Source organism: Haliotis cracherodii, unplaced genomic scaffold (genome assembly GCF_022045235.1).
Source record: "Haliotis cracherodii isolate W230 unplaced genomic scaffold, xgHalCrac1.p SCAF_26, whole genome shotgun sequence".
Taxonomy (NCBI): domain Eukaryota; kingdom Metazoa; phylum Mollusca; class Gastropoda; order Lepetellida; family Haliotidae; genus Haliotis; species Haliotis cracherodii.
The window spans coordinates 5616120-5634377 of record NW_027266282.1 but is presented as its reverse complement, the minus strand read 5'-3'; the positions used below and the strand labels follow the sequence as shown (position 1 = coordinate 5634377).

At 39.6% G+C, this 18258-nt stretch overlaps 1 protein-coding gene across 5 annotated transcripts in view; it reads right to left on the bottom strand.

Moving 5' to 3' along the window:
- LOC139473029 (dynamin-1-like) overlaps nt 1–18258 on the bottom strand; it is a 66148-nt gene that overhangs the window by 8848 nt on the left and 39042 nt on the right. For 3 of the 5 annotated variants that reach the window (XM_071255537.1, XM_071255541.1, XM_071255540.1), the window contains 7 exons: nt 17110–17248; nt 16045–16202; nt 15003–15054; nt 13126–13239; nt 6735–6847; nt 2719–2848; nt 1732–1878 (listed from right to left, as the gene is read on the bottom strand). In XM_071255537.1, coding sequence (XP_071111638.1) covers nt 1732–1878; nt 2719–2848; nt 6735–6847; nt 13126–13239; nt 15003–15054; nt 16045–16202; nt 17110–17248 — 853 coding nt within the window. Of the gene's footprint in view, nt 1–1731; nt 1879–2718; nt 2849–6734; nt 6848–7810; nt 7921–9066; nt 9177–13125; nt 13240–15002; nt 15055–16044; nt 16203–17109; nt 17249–18258 lie in introns of all 5 variants that reach the window. The other 2 variants (XM_071255539.1, XM_071255538.1) reach the window with 2 other exon arrangements.

Below are 18258 nucleotides of genomic sequence, written 5' to 3'. Positions count from 1 at the left end.
GTTCTTATGAAATAAGTGTCAAGAATTGAGAAGAAGGTCTTAATCTCTGAATATCAAAGCGATATTTGCTGATATATTGGCTACTGAACAATCCCAATGAGCACCCCTTCCGAGTGATCAATGTACAAAAGACCTATTTATTCGTGTATAATATGCACTCATGTGTTAGATGCACCCTTACTTATGAGCAATTAAATTCTGGAAAGATATATCTGTCGTATATAAACATTTCAGGCTGTCAGCATAAACCACGAAATTTATCTTCAACTCTTCTAATCTTCTAATAAGAGCCCCCTATTTCTTATTTTGAGAGCACCCTTGGCGCTTATTATGTCGTATATGGTACATATATATGAAAGAAAATATTCAAATAGACGTCTATTGTCATCTGTGAATGTGGACCCTTCATGTCAGCTCTGATCAAGGGGGAATAACTCTTACAAACCTATCACCATGTTACCCTATAATGCATTAGGTTCCTGACTTGGGTAAACCTATTAACCAGATCATCTTCCAAACCTAGACTTTAATTTTGTTTGTTTGTTTGTTTGTTGTTTAACGCCGCATTAAATGGTGATGTATTTGATACTGGTGTCTCAGTTGTGGTTTGTGTTTATAAGTTTTAAGTTTGCAGTGTTTGGCTACTGTTTTCAGCCAAGTAATGTTTTGATAAAGTTTGTAATTTTTTGGTCAAATCCAGTTTTCAAGTGTATATTTCTTCAGCCTGGCTGCTAACATCACTGACAGTTGTTTGACAGAAAGAGACATATACCGTGGCCCATGTAGCTGTGGCACAGGCATGAAAATAGGAAGCTTAATTTCAACTGCATAGCTGATCAGAACAGAAATCTCAGTCAAATTTAACACATGCCAGTTTTATAGTGCTAGCTCACTGAGGTACCATGTTTGAGCAATATTCCAGCAATATCACGGCGGGGGACACCAGAAATGGGCTTCACACATTGTACCCATGTCATAATTCAGGAATAACTAGTGTTTTTTCGTTTGTTTGTTTAACGCCGCACCCAGCAATATTTCAGACATATGACGGCGGTCTGTAAATAATCAAGTCTGGACCAGACAATCCAGTGATTGATATCATGAGCATCGATCCACGCAATTGAGATTCGATGACATGGATCAACCAAGTCAGCGAGCCTGACAACCCAATCCTGTTAGTCGCCATGGGTTGCTGAAGACCAATTCTAACCCGGAAGAACTAGTGACATTTCCTTGTAGACTTCCAGGTTTACCATCAGGTAGATGGCTTGTAAGTGTAGATCATTGCTAACTGGTGGAAACAGAAGTGCTTTTAACCCTGCAAACATGAAGGAGTAATATGTTGAACGGTTTCAAGTTATTTCCCCGAAATAAAACCTACCCACATTTGAGATAAATTCAAAATTGTCTCCATGGAAACATAAAAAAAAATATTTTGAAAATTTTTAAAATAGCAAAAGGCACAAGTTAAGCTGATGAGCAATGTACATGCCAAGTTTTGCTGAATAACATTGAATAGTTCTCAAGCTATGGATCGCCAACACCAACAGGGAGCCAAAATCAATGTCTCCCCTCCCTTTGTGGGGGAGACTTGATAAGTTGGCAGAGAACAGGCAAAACCTTGAAAACCTAAAAGAATGTATGGCTCTGATGTAATAGAGGTAGAGTATTTGAAGAAAGTTATAACTTTCTAACCCTGCCAGGATGTATGAGTTAGTGGGTCTCACTCACGTTGTTGACAATCATGTGCATCATTGTCTTGGGCACCAGGTCTCTCTGCGTCTTGTTGATAATCTTCATGTAGGAGTCGACCAGATTCCGGATGGTCTCCACTTGCCTCTCCAGCTGCGGGTCCATCGAGCCGATATCATCCTTGCTCTGTACAAATACAAAACTGTCCCTAAAACAGTAGCAACATAAACACCTGCCCCATAGCCCGTGACTACAATCTTTTCTTTCTGGCTAGTGAAAATAAAATGTAGGTAGCCCCACTGAATATTATTATGTTCTATCAAGTGACTATGATATATAAACCTTTCTCCCCTATCTCGAAAATATATGTTAACTTAAAAAATAAGACCAATTTAAAAAAACAATGACATTTGTTGTTACTGAAGCATCACAACTGACTAGAAGCAGTATCTCCAGCACACAAATGCATCATACTGTCATGTCCGTAGGCTATCGTTCAGCCGAATTCATCGATATTCACTCAGATTGAAGTTCTATCCTTGATGAAAATTTGAAATATATTTTTTCTCTACTACCAGATTTCTCCACATATTTAATTTGTTAAAAAACATGGCTACTTAAATCAGCAAAAAAGTATCCAGCTAGCAGCGTTAGAAACAAACAGTTTTCATCCACTAGGCTTTAAAATGATAACATATAGCAAAACCCTTAAAAAGGGCAAATTTCTACTAGTCCTTATGATACCTTAACTATTGGTCAGGTTGGCAAGGACTATAGGACTAGTGCCAATTTCTACCACTGACTAGTCCGCATACTCTGCTGTTATGAGATTATTTCACACTGTCTGTGCAGAACAAACAATTCGCAAATCACATTGAAAGACTTCAATCAGGCCAGACAGTCTTGATTGTAGTATAAATGTGTTTGTTTACAAACAAGGGAAAAGTCTCGGTCTCGTGATATCCAAATTAGCCTCATCATCTCTGCTACAGAGTGTGTCACCAGATTTCAATCTCATCAACTAACCGAAGAGGACCCTTCCTCAGACTGTCGTTCAGGATAGACTCCCGCTCGTAGAAATGACGCCTTCCAGCTGTCAATGTCTTCTTGGTTCTCAGCAGACAACTCCAGCTGCTTGTAGTCCTTGTACACATTCCTGAAGGGACACACAATCAGGGTTACCTCCCTTGTAACACCCCTCGTATAAATATATTTATAGTAATACTTATTAATGATTATTAAAAACACTTGGTAAGATACTACGCAAGACCAGTCACAAACATAATAAATGTTACATTTAAATAAATAAGACAGGCTCTTAAAATCATTAAAGTCATCTTCAACAAATAATCTTATCACAACATAATAATTTTTTTAACTGTCCAAACACATTGAACTTGATACACAATTTAAGTGAGTGAGTAATTATAGTTTTACGCCGCTTTTAGCAATATTCCAACAGTCTCACGGTGGGGGACACAAGAAATGGGCTTCACATATTGTACCCATGTGGGGAATCGAACCCGGGTCATCAGCGCGACAAGCAAACGCTTTAACCACTAGGTTCCCCACCACCCCCATAAGTTAAGCAAAGAAACAGTACTTTAAGATTGTATTCTAACCATCCATCAAGGGACTATGCCACTTAGATCATTGTTCTCTGTTTGTTATCATGTTGATTGGTCATCATGTTCTTAGAAAAAAGAGGCCATTACAAATTAAACTCAAATCAAATTATTTAACTTAAAAGGACAGGGCTGGTTGAGTTATCTTCAATTATTACAACAGTGATGATGAAAAATATATGTGGCAAAAGGTTAGTTTCACAAAGATCAGGGAACTGTAACTGTAATGAAAGCAGAAACAACGCGACTACAACAGATGAATACAACAGCAACACAAACACAGCAATAACACCTACTGCTACAAACATCTTATATCAGGTGAACTAGTTGTTTTCAAAATGGCCGCCATGTCAGCCATTTTGGCCATATTGCCTGATTTCAGTAAACACTATATGTTCAGGAAATGATGAAGTTTAACTCAGCAGACCTCAAACCTCAGATTAATGGTCTTGGGTACCATATTTATTGTGATATTATTGTAATAGTTAAGTTACCACAGCAATATTCTTCTCAACAATATTATTTCAAAAGTCAAAAAAGCAATATTTTTACCTTTAACTTTTACCATTAACTTTCCACAACGTTGATTTGCAGCTAAACTATTTAATATGTTTATGTTCTCAGTGTAGCAAACATGTTAGAAGCCACACAGTCATGTCAACCTTTATTAACTTGTCTAGATAAGTGAGTGAGTGAGTTTTGGTTTTACGCCGCTTTTAGCAATATTCCAGCAATATCACGGCGGGGGACACCAGAAATGGGCTTCACACAGTGTACCCATGTCAGGATTCGAACCCGGGTCTTCGGCTTGACGAGCGAACACTTTAACCACAAGGCTACCCGACCGCCCCTGTCTAGATAGGTGCCGGGTATATCATTGTATCTACTGATGGTCATTTGAGAAAAGCTGCTGTTGAAGGGTTATTCAATGAAGACATTTGAAGCAGTGTAATCAGTTACAGTATTTCCTTCATAAACACAGCTTCTTAACATTCACCGAGGACCAAAACAGTCATCCTTAGTCACGGGTGTGGTCCTCAGCTAATGTTAAGTAGTATGTGAACTCAAACTGTTTCAACTGAGAAAAACACATACCGTATTCGACGCAATAAGCGCCCAGGGCGCTCTCAAAATTAGAAATAAAGTGTTCCTATTAGAATATTATTTTGAGTTGAAAGATCTGAATTTTATGGTTTACGCTGACAGCCTAAAATGTTTATGTACGACAGATATGTTTTCCAGGATTTAATTGCCCATAATTAAGGGTGCATATAACATTCGAGCGTGTATTATACACGAATAAATAAGTTTTGTGTCCATTAATCAATTGGAAGGGGTGCTAATTGAGATTGTTCACTAGCCAATATATTACCGTATTTTCTTGAGTATAGTGCGCACCCATGTATAATGCGCACCCCCCTCTAGCGGGTTCAATATTTTGGAAAAAAAAGAAATTTGAATATTATGCGCAGAAAAAAATTACACCGTACCCTTGCAACGAAGTCCGGCAAACGAACGGGTGCTGAGAAACTTTGTCAGTACAAATTCGAAATTTGAGATAAAAAATCACCAGACATGTTTATTTACCGTTTACAGCTGTGTTTTTTCGAAAAAAAGTGCGCACTATACTCAAGAAAATACGGTAACAAATATCGCCGTGGCCGCTTATTAGAGCAGGGCGCTTATTACGTCGAATACGGTAATGAGTGGTTCATCTATCAGGTAATAACAGTTGTTATCAAATGTTTCAAAACATTTATTTGAAGGGACAGAATTGGGGAGGAAAACCCAACAGTCTGTGAAGAAAACATGGAAGGGCTAGTGAAGAGAAATGACCTCATCACCAACACTACACGCCAAGCTAGAAATGCATGATGACAACACTATCTACCTCGACATTCACTATCTAGTCAGGTGTGAGTAGTCAACTATCATGCTGAGGTTACCATGGTTACAGTTAGTGAAAGATGTAGTTGGTGGCTGTTGACTAAGTGAAAGTTACTGAGGAGATTATCCACTGATCTAAAGCGAAATACTGCAACAGGAATTAACACACTTTTAGTTCTTCAGAAAACCACAGCAAAGAAAACCAGAAATTGCTATGTGTCTTTGTGGGCATCCAATCTTAGTTGAACCTTTCTTCAGGACTGGCCATGTGAAGGTCTATGAGGCAGTCTGGGTTTACTGCATAATTGTTGCTCCAGTTTTGGAATCGAAAACATCAGATGCCAATTGGCATTCTTGAGACAAAACAAATTCTATCACTGTTGATTGAAGAGAAAATGTCATGCAGCACGACAAAAAAAAGGATTTTTGTCTATCATGAAATTTCCAGATTCCCCAACACTAACACTATAAAACACTTAACTCCAACTCACAAATACGTACATTGGATTCATATTAACTCTCAATTTCAACCCAATTAAAAAAAATTTAATCAATACCAATTCATAAAACAATCCCCAATTTTTCTTGTTATCTGAATTTTGACCATGAATGTACATGCTCACAGACCAGCCACATTATTTTTGGTTGTATTTCTTCTGCTTGTGACAGAACATCTTGTCAGTCCGCGCTTCAAAACATACAATTGTTTACTTTGAAGGAGGAACCAAAGTTATTTTTGTAACAGTGGAGGAGTTATTTTTATGTGTCAACCCTGAACACAAAACACGAAAGAATTACAGTAAATAAGAAAGGCAATGTCATCAAATTAACTTTCGCTGAACAAATATCTGAGGACATCCTACTATGGGTCATGTCAGAACGACTTTTCATCCAACCAATTTTATTATTATTATATTATACATTTATATACCGCAGGTTTCCAGGTACTAGTATCTGCTTAAATGCGGTTTTATTTGTTCCCTAACCAGTGAATCATGAAAGCGACAATCGGAATGTGCTTTCTAATTATGCAACCTCATCAAATTTAACACAGCATTATCTGAACGACAGTTACGGGACTGAGGACTGAATCCTACGATCCATCAAATAGCCATACCAGAATGTACTGGTACTTCTGTTCAGTTTTCAAATTCTTAATCAAGAACTTCTCAAAATGTGTTTCGAAGAGTAGTCGCAATTTTGAAACTAGTGCCGTAAAGCACCAGAAAGCTGCCTGCTGATTGGCTAATGTTGACTTCTTGCCAGTCATTCCATTGGTTGGTCAAAGTTTGCGAAAGGTCGTTCTGACGTGACCCGTAATGGGATGTCCTCAGATCTTTGTTTAGCAACAATAAGAACTAAGATCTGATTTTAATGAGATTGAAAAGAAAGGTCCAACACAGACTTGATGCCATCAGAGAAAAGAGATAATATTGGCAGGACCCAAAGCCAAGTCCACAACACTAACTGGCGAGTGCCACCAAGCCATTTGTGTTTCTGGTTACTATGGTTACAGGTGTCGATACCTACCTCGTCTCAGGGTTAAACAAGGCAAACATATGTTTGTGGGAGAGAAAGCCTCCCCCCTCAATATCTCGCAACCTTAACCCATCAAGGGGCAGCATGTAGCGTTTTTCCCGTTCCTGTGCAAGGGAAGTTACGAAACAACAAAATGAGAGTCTGGAAACAACATCATCAACACTGCAAGCTCACAGAATTACGTTTCATAAGCGAACAGTTTAGTAAAAATGCTCATGCAGATTGTGCATCAATATTCAGAAACATGCACTTGGCATTTCCTATAATGAAGACATTTGGAGCAATGTCTTTGAATACAGTGAAAACCCAATTAATCCAGACACTTGCAGGGTTTCTGACTGGTTCATTTTCAAGAACACTAACAGATTGTCATCCAAAATGTCCACAAGACTTTTTCCAAATTAGGCACTGATATAGAAGAACCTCCTAAGTGCTAAAATCATGAAAATGTCCTAATGTCTTTGTCCTCAATGAAATTACTGCCTTTGGGGAACTACTTTGGGGAATTACTTGGAGGAAGTACTTTGGGGAAGTACTTTGGGGAACTACTTGGAGGAACTACTTGGAGGAACTACTTTAGGGAACTACTTTGGGGAACTACTTTGGGGAACTACTTTGAGGAACTACTTGGAGGAACTACTTGGAGGAACTACTTTGGGGAACTACTTTGGGGAACTACTTTGAGGAACTACTTGGAGGAACTACTTTGGGGAACTACTTGGAGGAACTACTTTGGGGAACTACTTTGAGGAACTACTTTGAGGAACATCAGTACAAGGTCATGACCTTTACCATTTTCCTAATGAATTGTAAATCTGGAAATGTCCCAGGTTACATTACCATCTGGATCAAAAGCTTTCACTGTACAAATATATATGCGTTTATATCTTTGTATAATTCATGCCCACTGATACTTGTCAGAAGCACTGAGAAAGACAAAAAAGAAACACCTGCACCAACGCATGTGCATTTTTGTAAACTGTTCCCAAACAAAAACGACCTCTTGGTTTGAAGTAGGGCCGGTTCTAGTTCTAAACGTCTGTAAGTAAGAGAAGAAGCAGCTCTACCTGGCATCGGGATTGAAGAGGGCAAAAGCAAATTTCTTGGACATAAATCCTGCCTCAAGGTCTCGGATCTTCAAAATGTCGAGGCTTAACATGTACTTCTTATCTTTCTCCTAAAATACAAGCATGTGATGTCACAACATGGCTGTCATGCTGACATCTCCCACAGTGCACCAGTACAGGAAGTGAACCAACACAAAAAGCTGGGGGTTGAAATGACCTCAGAATGAATCCAAAGAAAACAAGGAAGAAACAGTACCTACCGAAACAAAATAAATTCAAATTTGAAATAGAAGGGCAAACAGTTGAAACTACAGGGCGTCTTGTTCATATCCGTTATGGTAGGAGGTCAAAGTCAGACTTTCCCCAAGGTCAGACCTCTGACAGAAAGCAGTCTAGACTTGGGCCAAAGTATGATCAAACAAATTTTTAAGATGAATGATGAAGAGTAAACATAGAACAGATTTCTTTTTCTGATTTAGCAAGTTTTCCATTTTGAATTCAATTCCTGAAGACATTAGTGAGAAGATTTGCTCATGCAATGCAGACTGCCTCCCTCGTTTTGTGCAAAGAAAAGCACAGGGACACTAAAGATATATACACGTACATATACATCCCAAGACAACCAGTATTTTCATCTTAAGAAAGATACTCCATATCTAAATAATCGGGCACACGTTTTGCAGGATTTAACGTTGTTTCATTTGGGGAATGAATGAGATGGGTTTTGCTTTTACCTCTAGGAAACATCTAAATTTGGAATATTTCTTTCTTAAATATAAAACTTACTTCGATAAAATCAAAAATCATCAGAAATATACAATATAAATGGAGGGTCAGATGGGTTTTGGGGTTTTTTTTAAGGTGCTAATGACCTTGACCTCAATTGGAAGCACCCATATTTAAATATTAAAACTGGTACAAGGATTTTCAAAAACTTTGGTTAATTCTAAGACGAGACATGGGCAATTTGGCAGACAAATGTAGCAATTGTGTTCACATTCATCTTTCATTTAACGATGAAATAAACTGGTTGAGCCCTTTCAACAACCCACCATAACATGCTCAACACAGGCAGATACCAATCATGCAAGAAAGTACGGAATTATAACAATGCTGATAACATACAGAGAGTACGAAAGGTTACAAGGACATGATTAGAACATACATAAAGTCTACGGCAGATTAGCATGCTAAATTTAGCATGACAATATTCAGGGCAAAACGGTGAGAAAAGGCGCCCATCTAAAATGATATACCTAGCATCAGTATTGAAAAGAGCGAATGTGGGATGGCGGGAGAATATTCCCCCGTCGACATCGCGCAGTTTCAGGTTGTCCAGCGGGAGCATATATTTCTTGTCTTTTTCCTGAAAGGAAGTTGGGAGTTATGTCAAGGGGGATAACTCCCACACGGAGTTCAGCAGGATATGAGAATTGTGTGAAGAAACATGGTTTCACAGGTAGGACACTATCATGGGTCATATATTGTGAAAATAGTCAAGAAATATTGTGATTATTTTTAGTTTGTATACACACAAAAAACAACGGGGAAAAAGCCCCAAATTGACCCAACCTGTTTCTCGCGACTATACTTTCTATTTTATCGATATTTATATTACACTTCACATACTGAAGTGAACACCAAGCGGAATGAGAGAACAGTTTTATTGGAAATAGAACATGGGGTCCATCGGATTCATTTGTCAAATGTTCGAGGGGGGGCTTAAAGAATGAGGGCACTTTATCCCAAATTGAAACATTTTTTTAAAAAAAAGAAGGGACTTACATATCTGTAAAAAAAAAAAATCTTACGAACATTTTTATAAAATAAACCTTAAACCAGACCTTTTGATAATTTTGTATTTTGTCCCTTTGTATTTTGTCATTCTGACAGGTTATATCAAGATTGTTCTAACCAAACAAATACCAGAATAAACAAGCTTCTATGACCCATGAATAAAGCGATCAAAGCTTGAATAGAAAAGCAGTGAAATCTTTGAAATGTCAAAAGATGCTGCTCAAGGGATGGGGGCTGTGTGAATAGACAACAGTTCAAGATACAAGAGCAAAGGAAACTTATTTCAAGAAAGTTTAAGAAAGAAACAATTTCTCAGAATCAAGAAATATCTTTATATATATATAATATATAGGCCTTTAATATATTCTCAACAACAAAAGTTACGGATCATAACTATTAATATATTCATGATCCCTAACTTTTTTTGTTCTGTATATGTATAATATATTTACATGCATCCTTTGCCAAATTGAGCCATATCGTTGCATCAGCTGCAGGTTATTTCTGTAGTAACTTAATTTCATAAAAAGTCCACGCAAGATTTCAAACAGTCAGGGAAAAGTGAAGCAGGAAGAATGGCAGGTAAAGAATTAGTTCAACACACAGTTAGTGTCAACATACAATAAATCCACCACACACATGTGCCGACACTATAACATTTTAAAAATAACTAAAACTGAAATTTCATAGATGGCAATTTTCATTTTCAGGTCAATTTACTTCTGTTTAGGATCTTCAAAAAATGTCCCCACAAATTGCTATCACTCTTGAAATAAAATATAGCATGTGTGTAGTGCCATGGTGTGGTTTTACATGAACATATCTTTGGATGCAAGTCACTTTGTTTCTTCTAACAATTCATTCCAGGAAAATAAGTTTGGAATTGATTCGTTAACTCAGAGATGCCAACTCTGAGTAATCAGAGGCGTAAGGAAGCATAATCTTAAACAGAATAATGTTTGAGAATAACCAATGTGAGTTTTGGTTTCGATAATTGTGTTAGGCAGAGAAATTAAATTCATCATGTGAGTGAGTGAGTGAGTGAATATGGTTTTACGCCACTTTTAGCACTATTCCAGCAATATCACGGCGGGGGACACCAGAAATGGGTTTCACATATTGTACCCATGTCGGGAGTCGAACCTGGGTCTTCGGCATGACGAGCGAACGCTTTAACCACTAGGCCACCCAACCGCCCCTAATTCATCATGTGACACTAATTAACTGTTTTCAGAAAGATTGCTTGTTTGCTTGTTGTTTAACTCCGCACTCAGCAATATTCCAGCTAGATGATGGAGGTCTGTAACCAATCAAGTGTGGACCATACAATCCAGTGATTGACATCATGAGCATCTACCCACGCAATTGGGATACAATGACAATCCAGTGAGCCTGATCACCCGATCCTGTTAGTTGCCTTTGATGGCCAGCATGGGTTGCTGAAGACCTATTCTATCCCAAATCTTCATGGGATCTTTCAGAAAGACAATGTGGTGTTTTGAGTTCTGGAGTAATATCAGTGTACAGGCAACAAGTTCCCTGTTTACACCTGTAAAGATCTATCGACAAATGACTTGACTGTGGTCAGCACAGTCTCGCTGTAGAATGTTTCATATCTCTCCGTGGTGTTTCATATCTCTCCATGGTGTTTCATGTCTCTCCATGGTGTTTCATGTCTCTCCATGGTGTTTCATGCCTCTCCATGGTGTTTCATGTCTCTCCATGGTGTTTCATGTCTCTCCATGATGTTTCATGTCTCTCCATGGTGTTTCATATCTCTCCATGGTGTTTCATGTCTCTCCATGGTGTTTCATGCCTCTCCATGGTGTGTCATGCCTCTCCATGGTGTTTCATGTCTCTCCATGATGTTTCATGTCTCTCCATGGTGTTTCATGTCTCTCCATGGTGTTTCATGTCTCTCCATGGTGTTTCATATCTCTCCATGGTGTTTCATGTCTCTCCATGGTGTTTCATGTCTCTCCATGGTGTTTCATATCTCTCCATGGTGTTTCATGTCTCTCCATGGTGTTTCATGTCTCTCCATGGTGTGTCATGCCTCTCCATGGTGTTTCATGTCTCTCCATGGTGTTTCATGTCTCTCCATGGTGTTTCATGTCTCTCCATGGTGTTTCATGTCTCTCCATGGTGTTTCATATCTCTCCATGGTGTTTCATGTCTCTCCATGGTGTTTCATGTCTCTCCATGGTGTGTCATATCTCTCCATGGTGTTTCATGTCTCTCCATGGTGTGTCATGCCTCTCCATGGTGTTTCATGCATGTCAATAATTTCGTGAAACATGTGACAATAAAAGTAATTCGGGGGGGGGGGGGACAAGGGTATAGCATGTATTAGGCTCCGAATCATAACTATTACGCCAAAATTGTAATGGTTGGTATCTCTGGTTAACTACTGGGGTTGGTAAATACCAGAAATGTTATTATAAAGTCTCATGCATCTTGCCATCTATCTATCACTTCCAATAAAACCACACCACAAGCTTAAAGAACCCTCATTTGGCATTAAACATCATTGCCTTCACCATTCTCAGACATTTATCTTTGAACAGTACAAAGGAGCCATATGGCATTGAAGCTCACCTGCATTTTCTGATAGTCGACTTGCCATGTCGCGAAGGGCATTTGCCAGACTTTCATATTGCAATTTGTTGCAATAATTATTTTTGTACAGCAATATGTTCTACAATGTATTGCATGCTGACTTTTACCTGTAATTTCTTAACCTAAATAAATATAACCCATATTCTATACAACTTCATAGTCGTCCGCCATTTTGTTGTACGTTTTGGTCACATCGAAAGCGTATGCGACACATCATACATAAGACGCTGGTCGCGATTAGTTTCGCTTTCTCGATCAAAGCTGCAAATTCCTGAATTTCAAAATTTCAGTTTGACTCGTCATTTATGAAAACTATGCCCAGCAGATAAAATAAGCATGATTTGGAAAAAGGGAATATATGGATATCTTACAAACGTATTGTGTTCCCTCGCTCATCAATTATTTGGACACTTATATAGTTTTGTTGCAAGGGATCACTGTATTTCAAATAGTGGTCTACCGACAGTGGACAAAACAGCCGATTACTTTTTTCGGATGAAGGACAACATGCCATGACAACGGCTCTCACAAAACCCTCGGTTCAGGTGAGCTTAAATCAAACTTCAACCAAACACCTACAAATGTGGGTTCCTTAATACATTCAAATATCTTTAAAATAGAAATTAACAGCATATCTTTAAACTGATCTTCTACATTTTGCCGATTATGAGTGAATGAGTATGGTTTTACACCACTATTAGCAATATTCGAACAATATCACAGCTGGGGACACCAAAAATGGGCTTCACACATTGTACCCATGTGGGAATCAAACCCAGGTATTCAGCGAGATGAGCAAACGCTTTCACCACTAGGCTACCCCAGCGATGTCATGACAGAAGTACTGTCAACTGATGACATCAATGTTGACACAGTTCACATCATCAATCAGATCTCACCTCTTCATCCTTGTACCACGACATGTTCTCTGCAGACAGAACGAACCAAAAATCTTTCGACCCTCCTTTCATAAAGCTGACATTATGGAGAGTGAGCCAACCTTTCCGAATCACCTGGAACCAATGAAAGAGGTCATGGTCAGATCTAGCCTCAGACATAGAATACAGAACAACACTGCTGCGAAGACTGCTTCAGGACAAGGGAAAATGTTTTTATTGTTAGAGGATAATAGTGAGTGAGTATGGTTTTACACCGCTTTTAGCAATATTCCAGCAATATCACGGCGGGGGACACCAGAAATGGGCTTCACACATTGTACCCATGTCGGGAATCAAACCCGGGTCTTCGGCGTGACAAGCGAACGCTTTAACCACTAGGCTACCCGACCGCCCTAGAGGACAATAAGGGTCTACTTCAGTTTAGACCATATCCTGAGAAAACTTAGGGAGTGAGTGAGTGTGCTGCTTAACACTGCTTTTAACAGTACTCCAGTTATATCACGGCGGTCAGCTTGATGTGAGAATAAAGCCCCAATTGATGTAGGTCTCAGACGTTTACCACTTTGGTGAAACACACGGGCACTGGTATGGTGCTGACAAACCTAGAAACATAATTGGGGCGAACTCGCATTCGAACCCACAATCTTAGGTTTCTGGCTTGTTCAAGGGACGCAACTCTGCACAGCAAATTGCAACACTTTAGATGACTGGACCAAGACCCAAGTGAGTGAGTTGGGTTTAACGCTGCTTTTAACAGTATTCCAGTTATATCACGGCGTGTCAGCTTAATGTGGGAGGAAAGCCCGAAGTGATGCAGGTCTCAGACGTTTACCACTTCGGTGAAACCCATGAGCACGGGTATGGTGCTGACAAACCTAGAAACATAATCGGGGCGAACCAGGATTCGAACCCACAATCATAGGTTGCTGGCATGTCCAAGGGACGCAACTCTGCACAGCGAATCACGGCGCCTTAGACGACTGGGCCATTCGTGCCCCCTAAACCCTCTGACAAAATTTAGATCTGGAGAGTTGGTGGGAACAGTCAACCCCTTTCCAATTTCAGAAACTGCTTTCCCTTGGTGTGAGAGGTAACGGCACACAACTGATATTAATGAGTGTCCACTACTTGAACATTTGGAAGCAAACTTCCAACATTTTGCAGTAGAGTTTGTCAAATTCTGCAAGAAATACGGCAAGTTTAAAGATTTTCCACTGAAAATGATAAAGCATATATTTGGGCAAATTCATGTATTCAATTGCTTAAAAACCATTGTGGACAAAATTTACAAATCATCACTATTTCACAGTAACAGCTGTATCGTTGTCATGATCAGACTAAAAAGACCAAAAAAAATAATGCTGGATATGAGACAGCTACTCGATAAAACGCAAAGAACAAGGTGTGGTTTATTTCACAATAAAACACTGTTCTATCATGACCTAATTTCTGGATATTCGAACATATGCTCGCAACGAGTCAAATGGATGACATTATTTTTGAGAAGGTAGGGAGTTGTTCCCCTTAGATGTAGCTGGGCAATAGAGATAAACACAAAGGCCGAATGATCGCATCCAAAAGTGGGCGAGATATGACGATCAGTATTGGAGAAACAGGTACAGATAATCGCCCTTGAGTATTGTGAGAATATTCATGAAATATCTGTACCAAACACTTAACCCCCTGTTCATAAAATGGACTTGTCTGACATTGGCGAGATCAGGGAGTCATCATTAATTAAATTGTTTATTTCTTAAATAATGTTCATTGGACAAAAAAATAGCAATTCTGTAACTTATCCACAAAACATAATTCCATGAAACTGTCTAATATTTCAGTTATTTATGCCAGTGGTAGATTAGGGATATTTCACCTACCTGGTTGCCCACACGCTTCTTGTTGACCTGACTCTCGGACTTCTGCTGGGCACTGCAACATGACACCATATATGTGGATACTCGGGCATCTACACTCCCGTAGCAAACGCTTGTCAACTAGCAGTCAGATCACACAGCCTCGATGTCAGTTCCATAATAACAAGAGTTTGCCACTAACGTGGCTATGTCCCCCGCCCCTGTTGCAGAATTTATGACATAATTAAATCTAAACAAACCCTAACCCTTTTTAACCGAGGTGGAACTTGTCATGGAAATTGTAAAAAAAAGAAGAGTTTGGAACCTAAGTCCATCTTGCTGCCATGGAAACGTAAAAAAATAAAAAATTCTAAAATTTCTATATAGCAAAAGGCACCAGTTCATGCACCTGACAAACCTGCAAAGTTTCATGAAAACAATTTGAACGGTTTATGAGTTATGCTCTGGAAATGAAACGTGACAGACGGACAGACGGACGGATGGAGCCCGTTTCTATATCCCCCGCCAACTTTGTTGGGCGGGGGATAATAATAATGATAAGTCCATTTCCAAAGCGCCAGATTCCATTCACCAAGTTAATGCTCATGGCGCTACAGACATTGTGCAGGTTATGCTACAGCAAGGAAAAAGTCGTGCCTGGGGGAAAGGGGTGTTGAAATTAGACTGAACAGTACTGCTTGAAAAGATAGGTCTTTAGACGTGCCATGAATCAGGCATAATTCATTTCTGCAACTCTTCAACACATCAACTTTATCGAGCCACAGGATCAGGGACAGCCTCCATTGTCTAGTGGAGAGCGGAAGGTTGGTGGTTTTTTAAACCCTGGCCGCAGCATACCAAAGACATTAAAGGCTGCCTGGAGTTTGGTGACAAAACGTAAACTTACTTGGGCTGTCTGGAGATTGGTGACAAAACGTAAACTTACTTGGACTGTCTGGAGAGATGGTGACAAAATGTAAACTTACTTGGACTGTCTGGAGAGATGGTAACAAAATGTAAACTTACTTGGACTGTCTGGGGAGATGGTGACAAAATGTAAACTTACTTGGCAAAACCAATAAAGTCCTCATGGTTTGTGTTCATGTACGCCAGCTGGATTTCAATCAGACTTTTTATTTGTTCTTTGGTGAACTGTTCCCGTTCCCGAATTCTGGTATTTACAATCCTCTCTATCTCTTCTCGCAAACGTGGATAGCGGCTCATCTGTAATAGCAGATTGTGAGAACTACATATCATGTGATACAAGCCGGGTGGTGACAATCAGGGGAAGAAAATGAGGTCAGCCAATACCAAAATATCAGGTTCTTTATAAGTATTTTACAAGGAATAATGTGTCTATTACGTATGCATTGTGACCATAGCAACATCCAACAAAATGCCAGATGATAACAAAGTTGGCAAAATGTGAGGGAGAAGTCCGATGTATAGGTCTATTTTCATTCATTCAACAAAATAACAGATGAAAGAAAACATGCAATATATTGTGACGAGTATCGCAATATAGGAATTATTTGTGCCAAAAATTGCAATATTAAAGTGGGGCCAATACCCATTACTGATCATTTGTAGCACTTTCAAATGGGCGACGGCCTATATCTCACCCAGCCAGTGCCCGTTGTCATGTTTTGTGACATTGTAAGGACGTGACATCTCACCTATATCTCACCCAGCCAGTGCCCGTTGTCATGTTTTGTGACATTGTAAGGACGTGACATCTCACCTATATCTCACTAAGCCAGTGCCCGTTGTCATGTTTTGTGACATTGTAAGGACGTGACATCTCACCTATGTCTCACTAAGCCAGTGCCCGTTGTCATGTTTTGTGACATTGTAAGGACGTGACATCTCACCTTTATCTCACTGAGCCAGTGCCCATTGTCATGTTTTGTGACATTGTAAGGAAGTGACATCTCACCTATGTCTCACTGAGCCAGTGCCCGTTGTCATGTTTTGTGACATTGTAAAGAAGTGACATCTCACCTTTATCTCACTGAGCCAGTGCTCGTTGTCATGTTTTGTGACATTGTAAGGACGTGACATCTCACCTTTATCTCACTGAGCCAGTGCCTGTTGTCATGTTTTGTGACATTGTAAGGAAATGACATCTCACCTTTTCTGTGCACTTCTTGACTACGTTGGAGAGTTCGCTCACAACCATGTCCACAGCCTGAAGGGACGGAACATTCAGCCTCTCAATCTGTTTCTTTACGATGGTTTCAAAAGCCATGTCAGGGGTGAACAGACCTGTCCTGTGTACGATTGGAAGAGTGAATTAGTGCTACATGTCGCTGTGAACAGTATGCTTGCATATTAGTCGACTCTTACGGCAAGAATGGGTGGCTGAAGACCAATCGTAACCAGGATCTTCACAAGTGGAAGAACTAGAGCCATTTTCATCTAGACTTCCAAGTTTACAATCAGTGAGATGGCAACACAGTGTAGATCACTGTACTCAACTACTTTTAACCCTAACAACATGTATGAGTTACATGTTGAACAGTTTCAAATTACATCTTCCCGAGGCAAGAGAGTTAACTGACTTTAAAAGTCCAGTTTACATCCTTGCCGAACTTGGCTGGAATTTCTGGGCTCGATCGTAGCGCCACAAGTGGTTATTACGAGTTATGTCCCTTCTAAGCCTGTCCTATGGACCAATCAGATTCCATCACTTGCATTTCCTTCAAACAAAACAGTGGCGCCCAGTCAAGACGATCTGATCTATAATCAAGATCTATGTTGTGATAAAACGGGTCTTACATCGAGAAGTGCATCAAATCACACGAGCACCTTGATTAAAAACATGAAAAGGTTTGGAAAATATCTGTTGACAACGACCTGGCGGTGCACATGCTTTGCAAATCCTGCAACCTACCGAACCCTGCATGACAGTTTATGAACCGGATTTTGATTTCGTTGCGCGATTTTGATTGGACTATGCATAAACTTGTTAGTCCAGTCAAAATGTAACTCCATAATACCAGCCTAGTTCAGCAAGGGTGGCAACTGGACTTTTATAGTCAGTTAACTCTCTTGCCTTGGGAAGATGTCAAATTATGGCCCGGAACAAGGCAAGCATCGATCCATGACACTGGGATTCAGTGACGTGCATTGACGGAGTCTGTCAGTCATCTCTCATGACAAGCATAGGTTACTGAAGACCAGTTCTAACGTGGATCTTCACAGGGGTCAAGGGAGTCATGTAAACAGGTGGGAGGAAAGCTCCAATGTGATCCAGGTCGTAGATTTTACCACTGACGAT